We start from the raw sequence: 15,158 nt of genomic DNA, 5'->3' as shown, positions 1-15,158 counted from the left end.
CCATCTTTCATATAAATTTCAAATGAGCAAACAAAAAAATAAGAACTTGACCTAAAAAGCTATTACCATGGCAGGGAAGATCAAGACATAAACTCTGAATAAGACAACAACATGAAAATAGCTACATGCAAAGCCTCAAAGAAAAATGCTAATTGAACCCAACAAAAAGTCAAGGAAGAGTTAAAGAAAAAGATATGAGTAGTAGGGGAAAAACTGGGAAAAGAAATAAGCTTGACAAAAGAGGCACAAAAAACAAGAGGCACAAAAATTCACTGAATGAAAGAGCTCTTTAAAAAGTAGAACTGGCCAAATGGGAAAAGAAGTACAAAAGCTCACTGAGGAAAATGATTCCTTAAAAATTAGAACTGGGCAAGTGGAAGCTAATGACTCTATGAGGCACGAAGGGACAATAAAACAAAATCAAAAGAATAAAAAAATAGAAGAAAATGTGAAAAATCTAATTGGTAAAACAACTAACCTGGGAAATAGATGCAGGAAAGAGAATTTAAGAATTCTTAGACTACAGGCAGCTAAGTGGTGCAGTGGATAGAGCACTGACCCTGGAGAAAGGAGGACCTGAGTTCAAATCTGACCCCAGACACTTATTAGCTGTGTGTGATCCAGGGTAAGTTACTTAACTCCAATTGCCTCCAAAAAAATTACTGGACTACCTGAAAGCCATGATCAAAAAAAGAGCCTAGACATCATCTTTCATGAAATTATTAAGGAACATTGCCCCAACATCTTAGACACAGAGGGTAAAATAGAAATGGAAAAAATCCACTGATCATCTTTAAGAGGTCCCAAAATAAAAACTCACAGAAACATTATAGCCAAATTCCAGGGTTCTCAGGTCAAGAAGAAAATACTGTAAGTACCAGAAAGAAACAATTCAAATATTGTGAAGCCAGTCAGGATCATACAAAATATAGCAGCTTCCACTTTAAAGGAACAGAGGGCTTGGATATGATATTCTAGAAGGCAAAGGAGTTAAGATGAGAATAACCTACCCAGCAAAATTGAATATAATCCTTCAGGGGAGAAAAATGGACATTTAATGAAATAGTATTGCTGATGAAAAGATCAGAGCTGAATAGAAATTTTGACATTCAAACACAAGTTTTGAAAGAATAATTATAAAGGACTCAAACTGATTACACTCCAATGTGGGAATATAATATATGCAACACCTAAAAACTACCATTATTAGGCAGTTAGAAGGAGTCTTCATAGATGAGAAAGAGAAGGGAATAGGGGAAGGGGGAGATAGAATGGGAAAATTTTTCTCACTAACAGAGGCACTCAAGGAAGAGCTTTTACAACATAGAGGAAAATGAGGAGTGTGGTGGGCAAGGCTTAAAACTTACTCTCATGGGAATTAATTCAAAAAGGGAAAAATACACATACACACTCAGATATAGAAATCTATCTAGCCCAATAGCGAAATAGGAGGGGAAGGCAATACAAGACATTGTGGGTGGGGAGTGGGAAGGTGATAAAAAGGAGAGTGGATTCAGAGAGGCAGTGGTCAGAAGCAAAGCAAATTTTTGAGGAGGAACAAGATAAAAAGAGAGAAACAGAAGGATAAACAGAAGAAAATAGGATGGAGGAAAATACAATTAGTAATTATAAATGTGAATAGGATGAACTCACCCATACAAAGGTGAATTAGAAGCCAGAATCCAGTATGTTGTTTACAAGACATACAGGTGAAACAGAAAGACACTCACAGTTAAAATAAAGAGCTGGAGCAGAATCTATTATAATTCAGTTGAAGCAAAAAAGGCAGGGGTAGTAATCATGATTTCAAACAAAGCAAAAGCAAAAACAGATTAAATTAAAGGAGATAATCAAGGAAGCTACATTTTGCTAAAAGTTACCATAGACAATGAATATCAAAAAATTTTACAGTGTCTCTCATAAAGGCTTCATTTCTCAAAAACATAGGGAACCAAGTCAAATTTATAAAAATAAATACCATTCTCCAATTGATAAGTTGTCAAGGGATATGAACAGGCAGTTTTCAGAAGAAGAATTCAAAGGTATCTATAGTCAGATGAAAAAATGTTCTAAATCACTATCGATTAGAAAAATGCACATTAAAAACACTGAAGTACTACCTTACAGCTATCAGAAATGACAGATGCTGGAGGGGACGAGGGAAAGAAGGTAAACTAATGAACTGTTAGTGGTGTTGTGAATTGGGCCAACCATTCTAGAGAACAATTTGGAAACTACGTCCAAAGGGCTATAAAACTGTGCCTACCCTTTGACTCAGCAACACCACTACTAGAGCTGTACCCCAAAGAGATCAAAGAATAAGGAAAAGGACCTTTATGTACAAACATTTGTAACAGCTCTTTTTGTGGTTGCAAAGCATTGGACATTGAGGGGATGCTCATCATCAGGGAATGACTGAACAAGTTGTGCCATATGATTGTAATGGAGTACTACTGTGCTATAAGAAACGACAAGCGGCATGATTTCAGAAAAAAACACATTAAGATCCATATAAACTGATGCAGAATGAAGTGAGAAGAACCAGGAGATCACTGTGCACTGTAACAGCAACATTGCAATGATGATCAACTGTGAAAGATTTGTCTACTCTTATCAACACAATGACTAAGACAATTAATTCCTAAGGATTCATGATGAAAAACTGCTATCCACTATCAGAGATAGAACTGATGAACTCTAAGTGCAAAATGAACTATAATTCGCTTTTTTTGCTCTTTATCTTTTTTTGCAATATGGCAATGGTTTACATAATTTCACATGTATAACTGATATCATTTTACTTGCTTTCTCAGTGGAAGAAGCAGGGAAGGGGTAGGAGGGAAGGAATTTGGACCTCAAAATTTAAAAAGAAAAAAATGGTAAAGATAAATGAACAAATGTGATTTTTTTTTTTTTAGTAAAGATTTCTTATAATGACCAAGACTCAGAAAAGACTTGAGAAAATGCAACTCTCACTTCACTGCAGGAGTGGAGAAAACTATAGGCATACTGTTGGAAAAGTCCAAGGGGGTGGTCAGTTTTGCTGAATAACTTATCTTTCCCCTTTCTTTTTTCATATTGGTTACAAGAGGTTTCCTAGACAAGGTAGTTGGCAGGGATAATATATTTGGAAATGAATGTTACATAAAAACAAAAGACATCAGCGAAGCAAAGTAACAAAACAGAAGCTACTCAATAATAGTTCAGGTGAGAAACAATAAGGACCTGAACTACAGTGGTGGCTGGAGGAAAAGAGGGAATGGCTATAAGAAATGTAAGATAGAATTGACAAGATGTGACTGGAACAGGTAAGAGGTGGAGGGGATGAGAGGATGACTACAAGCTTATAAACCTTGGTAACTAGAAAGATAATGGTACCACCAAAAGAAAAAATTGAATGATACCACATCAAACGTTTAAAAGAATGCTCAGAGGAACAAGGGAAACAATCACTATGACATGTGTTCCACTCCAGAGATAACATGTAAAAATGACTATCTTCATAGCAGGGTGAAATGTTATTTTCATTTTTCATGACACAGATGTATCTGGCACGAATTTGCAAGTGTTAGATGTGTAAACTCAGGAGATCATGATAATGTCTTATTGAGACAGAAACTTTGTAGTGTAGTTGAATTCTACACCATAATAAAATCTTGTTTGAACCCCAGTTAATAAACCATATCTCAGCAGTCTTTACACTTTAATACTTCAATTTCCACCAGGTCAGTCTCCTTACAATCTTCTTATTCTCACTCTATCTGTATCAAAGCATTCTGGACTGAGAATCACAGAATTAAGAGTTGCACAGGCCCTAAGAGGTCATGGCATTGAGCTCCATTTTACAGATGATGAAACTTGAGGCATTGAATAGTTAGATGAATTGCCCAAGTGTCTGAGGTAAGCTATGAACCGAGGTCTTTCTGTCTCTAAGTCCAATGCCCTACCCATTATACCAAGGACCTGAGTTAGGATCCTTTGACACTTGTTACAACTGTGCGAACTTATTTAAGTCATTTCTATTTTTGTTTACTCACCTATAAAATGAGAAGGTTGGTCTCAACGACCTTTAAGGGTCCCTCCCTTCTAGCTTTCAATCTATGAGCTCAAAATCTCTTTATGGAAAGTCCTTACATTTCTTCTTAACTAAACCATGTCCCCTCATCTTTCAATTCAAGAAGAGCCTATTCTTCTAAGAAGCCTTTCCCAATTAAACTTCACTCCACAATAACAACATTCATTCAAGAAGCAAGAGATTGTGAAGATAAAAAAAGACAAAAATGATACAGTTCACGCCCCCCAATAGTCTTACATCCTAGTTGTGGGGTGTGGTGGGAGGAGAACAACATGCACACATATGACAGTACAAAATATATACAAAATAAATATAATTTAGGGAGAAGGCAGATAATAACAACAGGGAGGATGAGGAAAGGTCAAAAAGAAGAGGAAGAATTTGAACTGAACCTTTTGAAAGAAGATAGGGATTCTAAGCAGTAAAAGGAATGCATTCCAGGCATATGGAGAGCCTGTGCAAAATGCAGGTTATGGCAAAGAGGTGACTTTGTTCAGACTATAGAGTGTATGAGGGGGAGAAATGTGAAATCAGTCAGAAGGACATGTAAGAGTCAGATTGTGGAAGGTTTCACATGCCAGAAAGGTATCTGTCTTTTATCTTAGGTGCATTAGGAAACCTCTGAAACTTCTTGAGCAAGGCAGTGACAAGGGAAGGCCTCTAGAGGCTTTAGGAATATCAATTTGGTACCTGTTTGAAAGCTGGACTTGTTGGGGACAGACTATAGGCAGAGGGATCAATTAGAGGCTATTATAATAGTCTAACTTTCTCAGGGGTTATCACTGATTATCAATGCTTTTAAGGTTCAGTTCATAAGTCCAAAAACTAAACAAAGTAAAGTAAAAATAACAGATTAATGAAGAATTATGAAAATTTGTGGCTCTGCTAACTATAGTGTGATCTCAAGCAACTCATTTTGCTTCTCTCTGTGAGACCTCAGCCAAAATAAAAGAGCAACGAGACTTTTCCCCAAACATTAGCAGAATCTTAGAGCTAGAAGGGCCCACAGCAGCCATCTAGTCTAAGCAGCACCCAACCAAGAATCCCTTTAACACCCTTCTACCCCCAATAAGTGGTTAAGTAGCCTTTAGCTGAAGTCCTTAAATGAGGGGAAACTCCCACCTCCCAAGGGAGGCCATTCCCTTTCTGGGGAGCTATGAATGTTAGCAGAATTTTCCTTATGCTAAAGCCTAAATCTACCTTTCTGAAACTTCCAGATCCATTGATCTAAGTTCTACATTACAGGTCTAAGAGTATTTTCTCCATGAAAGCCCTTCAAATGTTTTAAGACAGTAGTGATGATATGTATTAAATTTCCCTCTGAAGAAGAAAAAGGGACATTAAATTGATTAAAACTAAAAGGCATTTCAGAAAGAATAGAGAAGGAAGGGCAGTATTCAGCTCACTGTAGATATTTAACAAATACCTCTTGAATGGAACCAAATATGTGGGAAGAATAGTAAAGAGACCAACCAAAACTAAAACCATATTATAAAGACTATGAAATTAGTGAGAAATAGGGACAGAATACTGGTGATTATTAGCTAACTAATGCAAAAAGACAAAATAATGCAGAAGCACAGAAAAACATACAACACCATTAAAATATCATTATATAATAAAATATCAATACCCAAGGTCCTGACTTGAAGTTTCACAACTCCGAGAGCTGTCTCCTGAGCCCATTCTCCTCCTTTTGGATGGCTGGGTGCCATCATTGGAATTTTCTTCAGTATCATCCTATAATTTAAGATTTAAGAAAGGGAAAAGAATAAACAAGGGACTTTAGGACTGAGGGCTTTCTAAAAGACATTTTTCTCTTTTGTTTGATAACAGTCCACCCTAGACTTGGGTCTGCCCCCTAACTTTTGAATTTCAATAGTTCCTCAACAGGTTCACCATCGTACCAATAACTGATTTCCTGATTAATGGTTACTGGCCAGCTTAAAAATATGAAAACTGATATGCATATGTATACATATATATTTTTTATTTCTATGTAAATAATTCCCTGCATAGATTTTCTTCAGTGGATGGCACTCTTTGCATAACTACTTAGTAAAACTGGGTCAGAGCTGGACAAAGGAGAATAGCAGGTTTTTTGGACTCTCAAGCCTAAAATGGATAGAGTATGTATGTCTCTCCCTACTCCTTCAAAGTTTAAATAATTTTTGATTTGACTGTTCTTGTATGTTATTCAAGTCTCCTCCTGCCATTAGAATGCTACATAATCAATTTGTTTAAACTTCTCATATTTATCTGTCTTGTTCAGCAATACAGTTATTACTTTATATTGTATCTTGCTATGAGACTATAAACTCCAGGAAGACTGGGATCATATTTTATTTGATTTTTTGTATCTCCCCCAGCACCTAGAATGGTGCTGTGGATATAGTATAGTGCCCCAGGACCTGGCAATGGTTTAATAAATGTTATAGCATTTAGCAAATATCAGCTAAACTGAACTTTGTGTGAGCTGAAAAAATGACTTCAACAAGTATTACCTTCTTGATCACCAACACGAATAACAAGGTATAAACAATTCATGGAACATTAATAATCTTCTCTTAAACTAAGAACAATGGGTTCCCTCATTATAAACAGGATGCCAGGAACTGGAACATTAAGAGGGGTTTTAAGAGTGGTAGAGGAAAGAAATCTTCCTTAGGAAAAACTAGAATAAATCATAAAAATAATAAATATGCATAGTATATACCTAGATGCAATACACATGTACACAGGTATATTCCTATTAAGTTCAAGGCACTAACAGGATTTGAGATCAGAAGAAATTAAAATGAAAATCCTATCTGTCACTTCTGGGGCAGTATGAAATGTCCAATAGGCAGTTTGTGATACAGAACTCAGGAGAGAAGACCAGACTTGTAAATCTGGGACTCATCTGCATATAGATGATACTTAAACCAACAGGAGCTGATAAGGTCACCAAATAAGATTGATTTAAAAAAAGAAGAGGATCCAGAATGGAGCTTGGGTAGGAAGAAGAGGGGAAAGGGGAGGAAGTATTAATGGTAATACCGATGATAATGAAGCAAATGGACAAAGATGGAGACAAAATGGTCAGACAGATAGGAAAAACAAGCGAAAACTGATACGAAAACCCAGAAACAAGAGAATATATGTAAGGGGGGAATGAGTCAATAAGTGAGTCAACAAATGACGTTTAACTTTGGAAAGAGAAGTTTCAATTAAGCCATGAAGTTGGAAAGCCAATTTAGAAGAAGTGGAGAAGTGAGAGCAGAGGAAGAAGCAGAGGCAACAAGTATCCAACTTTTTCTAGGAATTTGGCCATTCGAGTTTACTGAATCAAGGAGTGACAGGGTCAGACTTGCCCTGTATGGAAGATGGACTGGAGAAGAAATAGCCTTGAGGCAGAGAGAACAATTAGGAGGCTGCTGCAATAGTCCAAGCCGGGTGTAATGAGGACTAGAACTAGAATGATACCCATGAGAAAACAGAAAGGGAGAGACGAAAGATGTTATGTTTCAGTAGTAGAATCTGCCAGAATTTACAAGATTTGGCAACTGATTAGATATGGAGAGAGAAGAGTCGAGGATAAATACAAGGTTGTGAACCTGGTAACTGGAAGGATGCTAATAGCCTTCAGCAAAAATGGGGACGTTCAGAAAAGGGGTGAGTTTGGAGGGAAAGGTAAGAGTTCTGTTTCAGACATGTTGAATTTTAGTTGCCCAAGGGGAAGCTGCTTGATGATTGATATTAACAATATGTTTTAAAGGAAGACCTCTGAAAAGACTGAATTAGAAATCTTCATTTAAGTGTTGTAGTTAGTGCCAAATTTTAGACAACACGTTTTCTTGGAGACCATACAAAGTTCAACTAAAGCACATAAAGCTGTATCCTGAGTGAATCTGTCTTCATCTGCTCCAAAACTGTTCAATCAAAAGGAATGGCCAAAAGAAGAGAAGGCCCTTTTTGTGCTTCAACCTCAAGAGACCATTGATTCATTAATGTAGGCACTTTCTCCATCACTGAAGACCATAACCACTTCATGCCTTAATGTACAGTCTTCATGAGTTGCTTGTGCTCAAGATAATTCATTAACTAGTGGCCAAATGTCCTGTCATAAGCCTCTACAAATTTAACTAGGCAGCTTCCTGAATGACACATGCACATACAATTTGTGGTATGAACTAGACAAAGGCTTTACAGATTAGAACAACTTGCCAAGGCTTAGACTTATTGATGGCAGACTTTAGAAAAGAGAATTATTGCCATGCCACAACAAGACATCAGGGAAGAACTTTGGTGGAAAGAATTATTTAGGTAATAATTAACAAGCTGAGTGGCAAAATATATGAATGCCTGTATTTCTATTTTTAAATAACCTTATCTATATGGTCCTTTAAAAAAGTCTTTCTATGCCTCCCTGTGACCCTAGGTTCTCAAAAGCTGTCATGAGAATCCAAAGTTTGGCAGGTTCTACCAAGCTGGCAAAGTCTTGAATAAATCTACTACTAGAATAATTACAGAGCTAAATTTAATAACCATCATGAGATTGGCCACCAAGTAAATAATTTTTTTTTGTCCAAGGAGATGCCCTAAACAGGCAAAAACAAAAAAAACACAAAATGGTTATCTATACTGTGCAGCCCCTTTCCACCACACAAAATGCCAACTGAAATGTACCTGGTCCAACCTACATTTGAACAAGAATTCCCTCCACAAGGTAAGTTCAAGTGAAGGGGAAGCCATGATCTCCCAAGGCAGCCTACTTTACCTTTAAACAGCCTCAACTGTTAGAAAAATTTTCATTACCTACATGGTGAAGCTGAAAGAGTTGTGGAAGAGAAAGAACAGTGCTAAGAATAACAGTTGTTCGATCATCTACAGTCATAAATTTAACTACAAGTACTCAGGAAGTGGTGCCCATTCCAATGGATCTTGAAGTCTGAGAGCTGAGCTAAGCAATTACTTTAATAAAACATACTCAATGACTCCCAGATAAAAGCCCTACAAGAAGACTGCATGAAGTCTTACAAGCCTGCTGCTTAATCCATAGAGGGGTCCTTGCCAAAAGGGCTCACAGCTAAGTCTGACATCAATCCACCCGGAAGTAAAGTTAATTCAAACTGACCTGGATCTGTTTCAGGGTTCCCGACTTACAACAACCCTGGTTAGTTGCATGGGGTTCAGAGAGTTAATTCAAGATGCTGTGAATCTACTAGTATCTTGGCCCACAACAACTAACACTCTTAATGTTTGATTTTGGTTCAAAGATCCGACTACACGACACAGTTGGATAAACTGATTGTATTCGTACTGACATTTTCAGTATAAACGAAAAAAGACATAAAGAAACTAACTAAACAGAACAGGTAAAACAAATACATAAAGGAGTTTGCAGAACTGAATTCACCATACAGATAAAGCCAAAAAGAAACATTTCACAGGACACTTGATCCCCTTGCTTTGCAACATAAGTGATACGTGAGCAAACAGACCACTAGGAAGACAATTTCAGTGTATGTGCAAACATGTTACAAGATGAAGAGAAATTCTATTAACAACTTGACAAGCTCCTCCAAATTAAGCAAACACTCTATTATACTTGATGAATTTCACTGCAAAAGTAGACTTAGTAGGTCAGTGAAAAATATGTTGAAAATATGGATTGTAATCCAGAAAGAAAAGAGGCCAAAGACTTAGACAAAGATGTGAAATAGAACCAGTAAGTCAGCATTTTTATAAGCAACTGGTTCTATGCAGGCACTGAAAGTATCTTTGATGAAAATGTGACAAAGATAGGCTTTCAAAAATGATCTTCTACATCCAACCACTTCTCTGATCACAAATCTGACATATAAAAAATGTAAAATCTAGCTAGATCCATTACTGATTTTCAAAAAGCATTTAATACAGTAGAAAAAAATGCAGTTTTGAAGGCCTTCCTCAAAGTAAGTCTACAAGACTACTTCAAAGATCTGAGTATTGACATTTAGCAAAGTGTATACAGGAATACATATGTTTTTCTAAGATATTTGCCAGTGTCTCTGTCTTGTGCAGAGCCCCAACAAAAGACCTGCTATTAATACCAAGGTTCTCCAAATATATTTATTCACAGATGTGATCATTGCAGTGTACATTGTACTAACATAGCAAGCCCAGAACTCATTTATACAGCACTAAGGTATGCAAAGTGTTTTCTTCAAACCAACCTTTTGCTATATCTACAGAAAGGATTGTGCCCATTTTACAAATGAGAAAACCAAGTAATACGCCCGTGGTCACACATCTAGTGACAACCTAAATTTCTAACCAGATCTCTTGACTACAGAACCTGTGCTCTTCCACCACTCATTCCTAGCAGAGTTCAGTCATACTACCGTATGGCCCAGACTATGCCAAGCAGCTACACAAAAATTTTAACAAGTCAGTACACCAACATACATATATCTTGGATTGGCATCATATGTGGGATAATTAGCTGGTACCAGAAATGAGGAAGTCGAGCAGATCACACCTGGAAAACAGAACAGTGCTTTATTTTTTTAAAATTTTTATTGATTTTTTAAATTTTTATTGATTTTTTAAATTTTTGTATCAACTACTTTTCCCACAGGATCCCTCATTTCTACCCCTCCCAGAATAAAAAAATAATAAAATAAGAGAAAAAAAGTTCAGCAAAACTAACCAACAGATGAAGACAAGTAGCACAGTGGATACAAACTGGACCTAGAGGCAGAAAGTTGGACTCAAACATATACTAGCTATGTGACTCAGGCAAGTCAGGTAACCTCTTGTGTGCCTGTTTCTCTATCCATAAACAGGGACAATGATACCAACTACCTCCCAGGACTGTTGTGATGGTCAAATGAGATAACCTACATCCAGCTCTCCTCATGTGGGGGAAAGGCAGGGCAATTGGGGTTAAGTGACTGGCCACACTCCTTCTGAGATTTCTCTGACTTCTTTACCACGCTTCTTTATCTCTTACCTCTCCCTTCCTGTTTTCAGCTTTCTTTTATGTGCTGTCTTAGACGGTAGGCTCCTTGAAGGCAGGGGCTGTTTTTCCTTTTTTGTATTTGTATCTCTAGAGTTCAGCACAGTGCTGGCACATTTTGGGTACTTTAATAAATGTTTTATTAACTACTGCAAACTTTGAAGCGCTACATAAATGTTGGTTATTAGTATATTGGAACATTCTGACTTCTACATAGTGTTCCATACCCATGGTCCCCCATCATTCCAAAGAAGCAGATGGAAGTGTCTTCTCATATACAAGCAGTGCTTTCAATGATCACAAAGTGCTTGCTGCCACAGTGGATGGCACTATTCATTAACTACCTATCATCATCTGTTGGTTACATTTCTCAAACTTTTTTCCCCTTTAAGAGGTGGTTCTCTGGAAAGTGTGAGAGACCCATTGAGAAAAGTAAATGATGTAAAAAGCAAATTAATAAAAACTTGTTTTTAAAAATTAAGCACTGTTTACTTTTCCAAATATGCTTAGACCTGATCTCTAGCAGATGTTGTTCTAGCTGACAGGGGTGAGGAACCTTTGGCCTCAAGGCCACATGCGGCCCTTTAGGTCCTCAAGTGCAGACCTTTGACTGAATCCAAACTTCGCAGAACAAATCCTTTTATTAAGGTGATTTGTTCTGTCAAGTTTGGATGTTAGAATCTAGCATCTCTCGAGCATCATACATTGTTCCCTGATGATGCTATATAACTGCAAATCACGCACACCACAATGTTAGAAAAATAAAAACTGCAAGTAACTCAAAGGGCAATGGAGATTCTGCTGGTGGTTATAAGGTTGCCTACAGAATATTACCAAGATGTAAAAATGCTATACAAGGTATAAAGATTATGAAAGTAAAAAAAGTGGCAGGTCAGTGATAATAGTGAAAAGCAAAAGTAATAGAAAACACTCATGCTACGTACACTCCTGAGATCTTACAAGAGCCAGAGGAAGTGCATTAGGAATGTTCAGGGGATTTCTGACCTTCTCATACCACTGAAATCATGGTTCCAAAGTAAAAGAATTCCAATTGAAAAAAAAATTTTCCAAATCTATATAGTAGCTACATATACCAAACTTAATCTGAGATGGTTTTCTAATTATTAGCTCATAGTTATTTACAGGTTGGCTCTCCCCTTAGAAGGTGAACTCCCTGAGAGCAGGGTCTGTGTTTTTGCCTTTCTTTGTAACCCTCGAACTTAGCCTGTTCACTCTCTGGCTGCTGTATTTCAACTTGTTTACTAGATCTCAAAATGAGTTTTTTAAAGTATTTGTTTCTCTTTCAACATTCAGTCATAACTCTTAAGCCGCAAAATATTTTTTAACTTCTAAGACTGTATATGATCATTTGGATATTTTCTCTGTCCTTTCATTTAAAAATATTTAAATTCTTATTTCGTCCTTAGTTCTTCCCCCTTGCAAAAGAGGAAGATCTCCATTTTCCAGCTTGTACTTAGAAAATCCATTCGAATAAAAAAACGCAAATAAAAATTAAGTCAGAAATATCAAAATGCTCCTATGGTTTTATGTTGTCTCCATTTTTGTATTATCTTAAGCATATACTTTATTAATTTTTGGTCAAAGGTTGGTTTATTTTTCCAAGATTGGTAATAATTGTTTTTAGTCTACTTTTTTAAAAAAGAAAAATGTTGGCTCAGATTCACAGTTCTGAAAATCTAAGCAAATATATCAAAAATGAAATTAAAATACGTTGCATTTACATCATAGCGTAGATACGATGTAGTACTTTGGATTTAGATCTATCACTGTCACAGCTGAAGTCTTACTTCTTTCACTAGCTAGAGATAAGTCAGAACTTCTCTGAACCTTTTCCTCATTTGTGTTTTTTTTTCCTGCAGGGAGGAAGGAACTTCATCTTTCAGTGTCATCGTACAGGGACCTCCTAGTCTGAAAATACCTTCCACTCAAAGCAGATTCACCACCTGATCATCTAACCATGTATAAACAAGTTGCCTAGGGCACTTAAAGATTAAGTGACTTATCCAGGGTCATAAAGCTAGCCTGTGTCAGAGGTGGGTCTTACAGACTCAGAGGCTGACTATACCTGAACTGTGTTGAGTTCATATGTAATGGGAGGATTATAACACTTGAATTTCCTAATTCAAATGGCTGAGGATCAAGCAAAATAATACATGCAAAAGTGTTTTTGTAATATTACACTATTTATAATGAATAATGAAAAAAGCTATTCATATTTATAGGAACAATTTTCATTCCAATTTGGGCCAGTCCTCTCAAAAAAAGGATATGAAAAAGAATCCCCACAACAACATAATCCCACAAGTGATTATCCAGCCTTTGCTTGGAAGACCGGCAGTGAAAGAAAAACCAGTACTTCCAGAAGCAGCCCATTTCACTTTTTCTAAGTTTTCTAAGTTTTTACAAACACGAAATCTAAATTTGTCTTTTGGCAAGTTCCACTCAAAGTTTCTGCTGGATCTGCCCGAGTCCAAACAGAACAAGTCTAATCCCTCTTTTCAAAAGGAGGCAAGGTTATTTTGTAAACAAAGTTCTGGAGTAAAACTGAAGGCGTCTTGAATAAAAAGGTCTCCTGAATTGGGTTCTTTTCCTGTTATACTACATTAAGCTGTCCAGTAAACTAGTGACTCACTATAAATTTAATAGCTTAAAATAATTATAAGTATTACTTCAATACGCCAATGCATTTGTGATTTCATCCATGTGGACTCTCCAAAAATATAACTAGTTAGAAAAACTTTCCACTTTACTGTTCCTGTTGCATTATCCAGAGGCTTCAAAACTCTCTAAGATCCCAGTCAACATCCACACCTGAGCAAAGCCCACAAACAAAAAAGAAAAAAAAAACCCTAACTAACAAGTCATTTCTAGGCAGCAACCTGAACTGTTGAAACTTATCTTAAGGGCCTCAAGTATGTATCAAATTATACTTAAAGACTAGAGAAACCAGTCTGGGACACCCTAGTGGGATAAATTAAGTAGGATCAAGGAAGACTTTATTTTGAGGGTTTAGGGAACGAGTACGTGCCTCTGGGGCTTTCTGAGAACCTTTGGGGAGGGGGCAGTTTGAAAATCAGTAACTAGAAGAGCCCACTCTTCTTCACTTGGGGACCGGGGATCATAAGGCGGCCTCCCTTTCCTTTTCCGTATTTTCAGTTTCCAGGGTCGCTGACAGCTTGGGGCTGGACTTTTCAGAGAGGTTGACGGGCACATCCCCGGCAACTTCCCTAGCTGGTGGCCCCAAACCGGACCCTCCCTGGACCCTGTCCGCCAGCACCTGTTTCCGGGGTGCTCCTACCCCGTCCAGCCCCCGAGCTCGCCTGGCCCTCAAGGGGGCTGGCGTCACCCTGGGCTAGGGGCCGCCGTTGGGGACTCCCCGAAGCGGGACGAGCTAGGAGACCCCGCAGGCCGGAAGCTTCCCCGCTCTAGGGCAGCTCACCTTCGGGGACTGGGCTCCGGGCGTAGCCGGGTCGCTGTCGCACAGCCGCGGGGAAAGCACAGCCCCGGGGGTGGCGGCCGCCGCCGCCATCAGCCCGAGCCCGAGCCCCCCGCGCCGCCGGCGCCGCCGTCGCCGCCGCCTCGTCCTGGCCGCCGCTGCCGCCGCCGCGCGGAGAGGCCGCCGAGGCGTCCGCTCCCCCGGCCCCGCCCCCTCCCCTGCCCCCTCCGCCCGCCCGCCGCCGCCGCCGCCGCCGCCGGGCGGCCGGCCCCGGCCCGAGCCCCGGCCAGCGCCGCCGCCGCGCGCCCCCCGGCCCGGCACCGCCGCCGCCACCGTCACCGCCACGGTCGCCGCCAGCGCTGCTGCCGCCGTCGCCGGCTCAATTCCCGCCGCCGCTGCTGAAGCTGCTGCCGCTGCCGCCGCTGCTGCTGCCCAGAGAGCAGGGGAGCGGGAGAGGAATGGAGGAGAACGCGGCTCAGCCCCCTCCTCACGTCACCCCCTTCCCCTCCCACCGTAGCCCGGCTCCCCCGCCCCCTTCCCCATTGCGCGGCCGGCTCCGCCGGGCCCTCTTCCCCCCTCGCCTCGGTTTCCCCACCCCGCCCCCTCCCCGCCAGCCTCCTTCCGCAGCCCCAGCCTCGACGGCC

General features: G+C 39.4%; 1 protein-coding gene across 2 annotated transcripts in view; it reads right to left on the bottom strand.

The window, feature by feature from the left end:
* Nucleotides 1-14,664, bottom strand: part of PHF10 (PHD finger protein 10) — a 33,055-nt gene extending 18,391 nt beyond the window's left edge. Inside the window, exons 1-2 of one of the 2 annotated variants that reach the window (XM_036766024.1) lie at nt 14,518-14,664; nt 5,709-5,815 (exon numbers count right to left, since the gene is read on the bottom strand). In XM_036766024.1, coding sequence (XP_036621919.1) covers nt 5,709-5,815; nt 14,518-14,607 — 197 coding nt within the window. In that variant the 5' untranslated portion in view covers nt 14,608-14,664. The remainder of the gene's footprint in view (nt 1-5,708; nt 5,816-14,517) is intronic. The other variant, XM_036766023.1, reaches the window with a different exon arrangement.
* Nucleotides 14,665-15,158: the final 494 nt, after the last annotated feature.

The sequence above is a fragment of the Trichosurus vulpecula genome, chromosome 7, assembly GCF_011100635.1.
Source record: "Trichosurus vulpecula isolate mTriVul1 chromosome 7, mTriVul1.pri, whole genome shotgun sequence".
Classification (NCBI taxonomy): Eukaryota; Metazoa; Chordata; class Mammalia; order Diprotodontia; family Phalangeridae; genus Trichosurus; species Trichosurus vulpecula.
The sequence above is the reverse complement of the archived record's forward strand: the minus strand, read 5'-3'. Positions and strand labels throughout refer to the sequence as shown.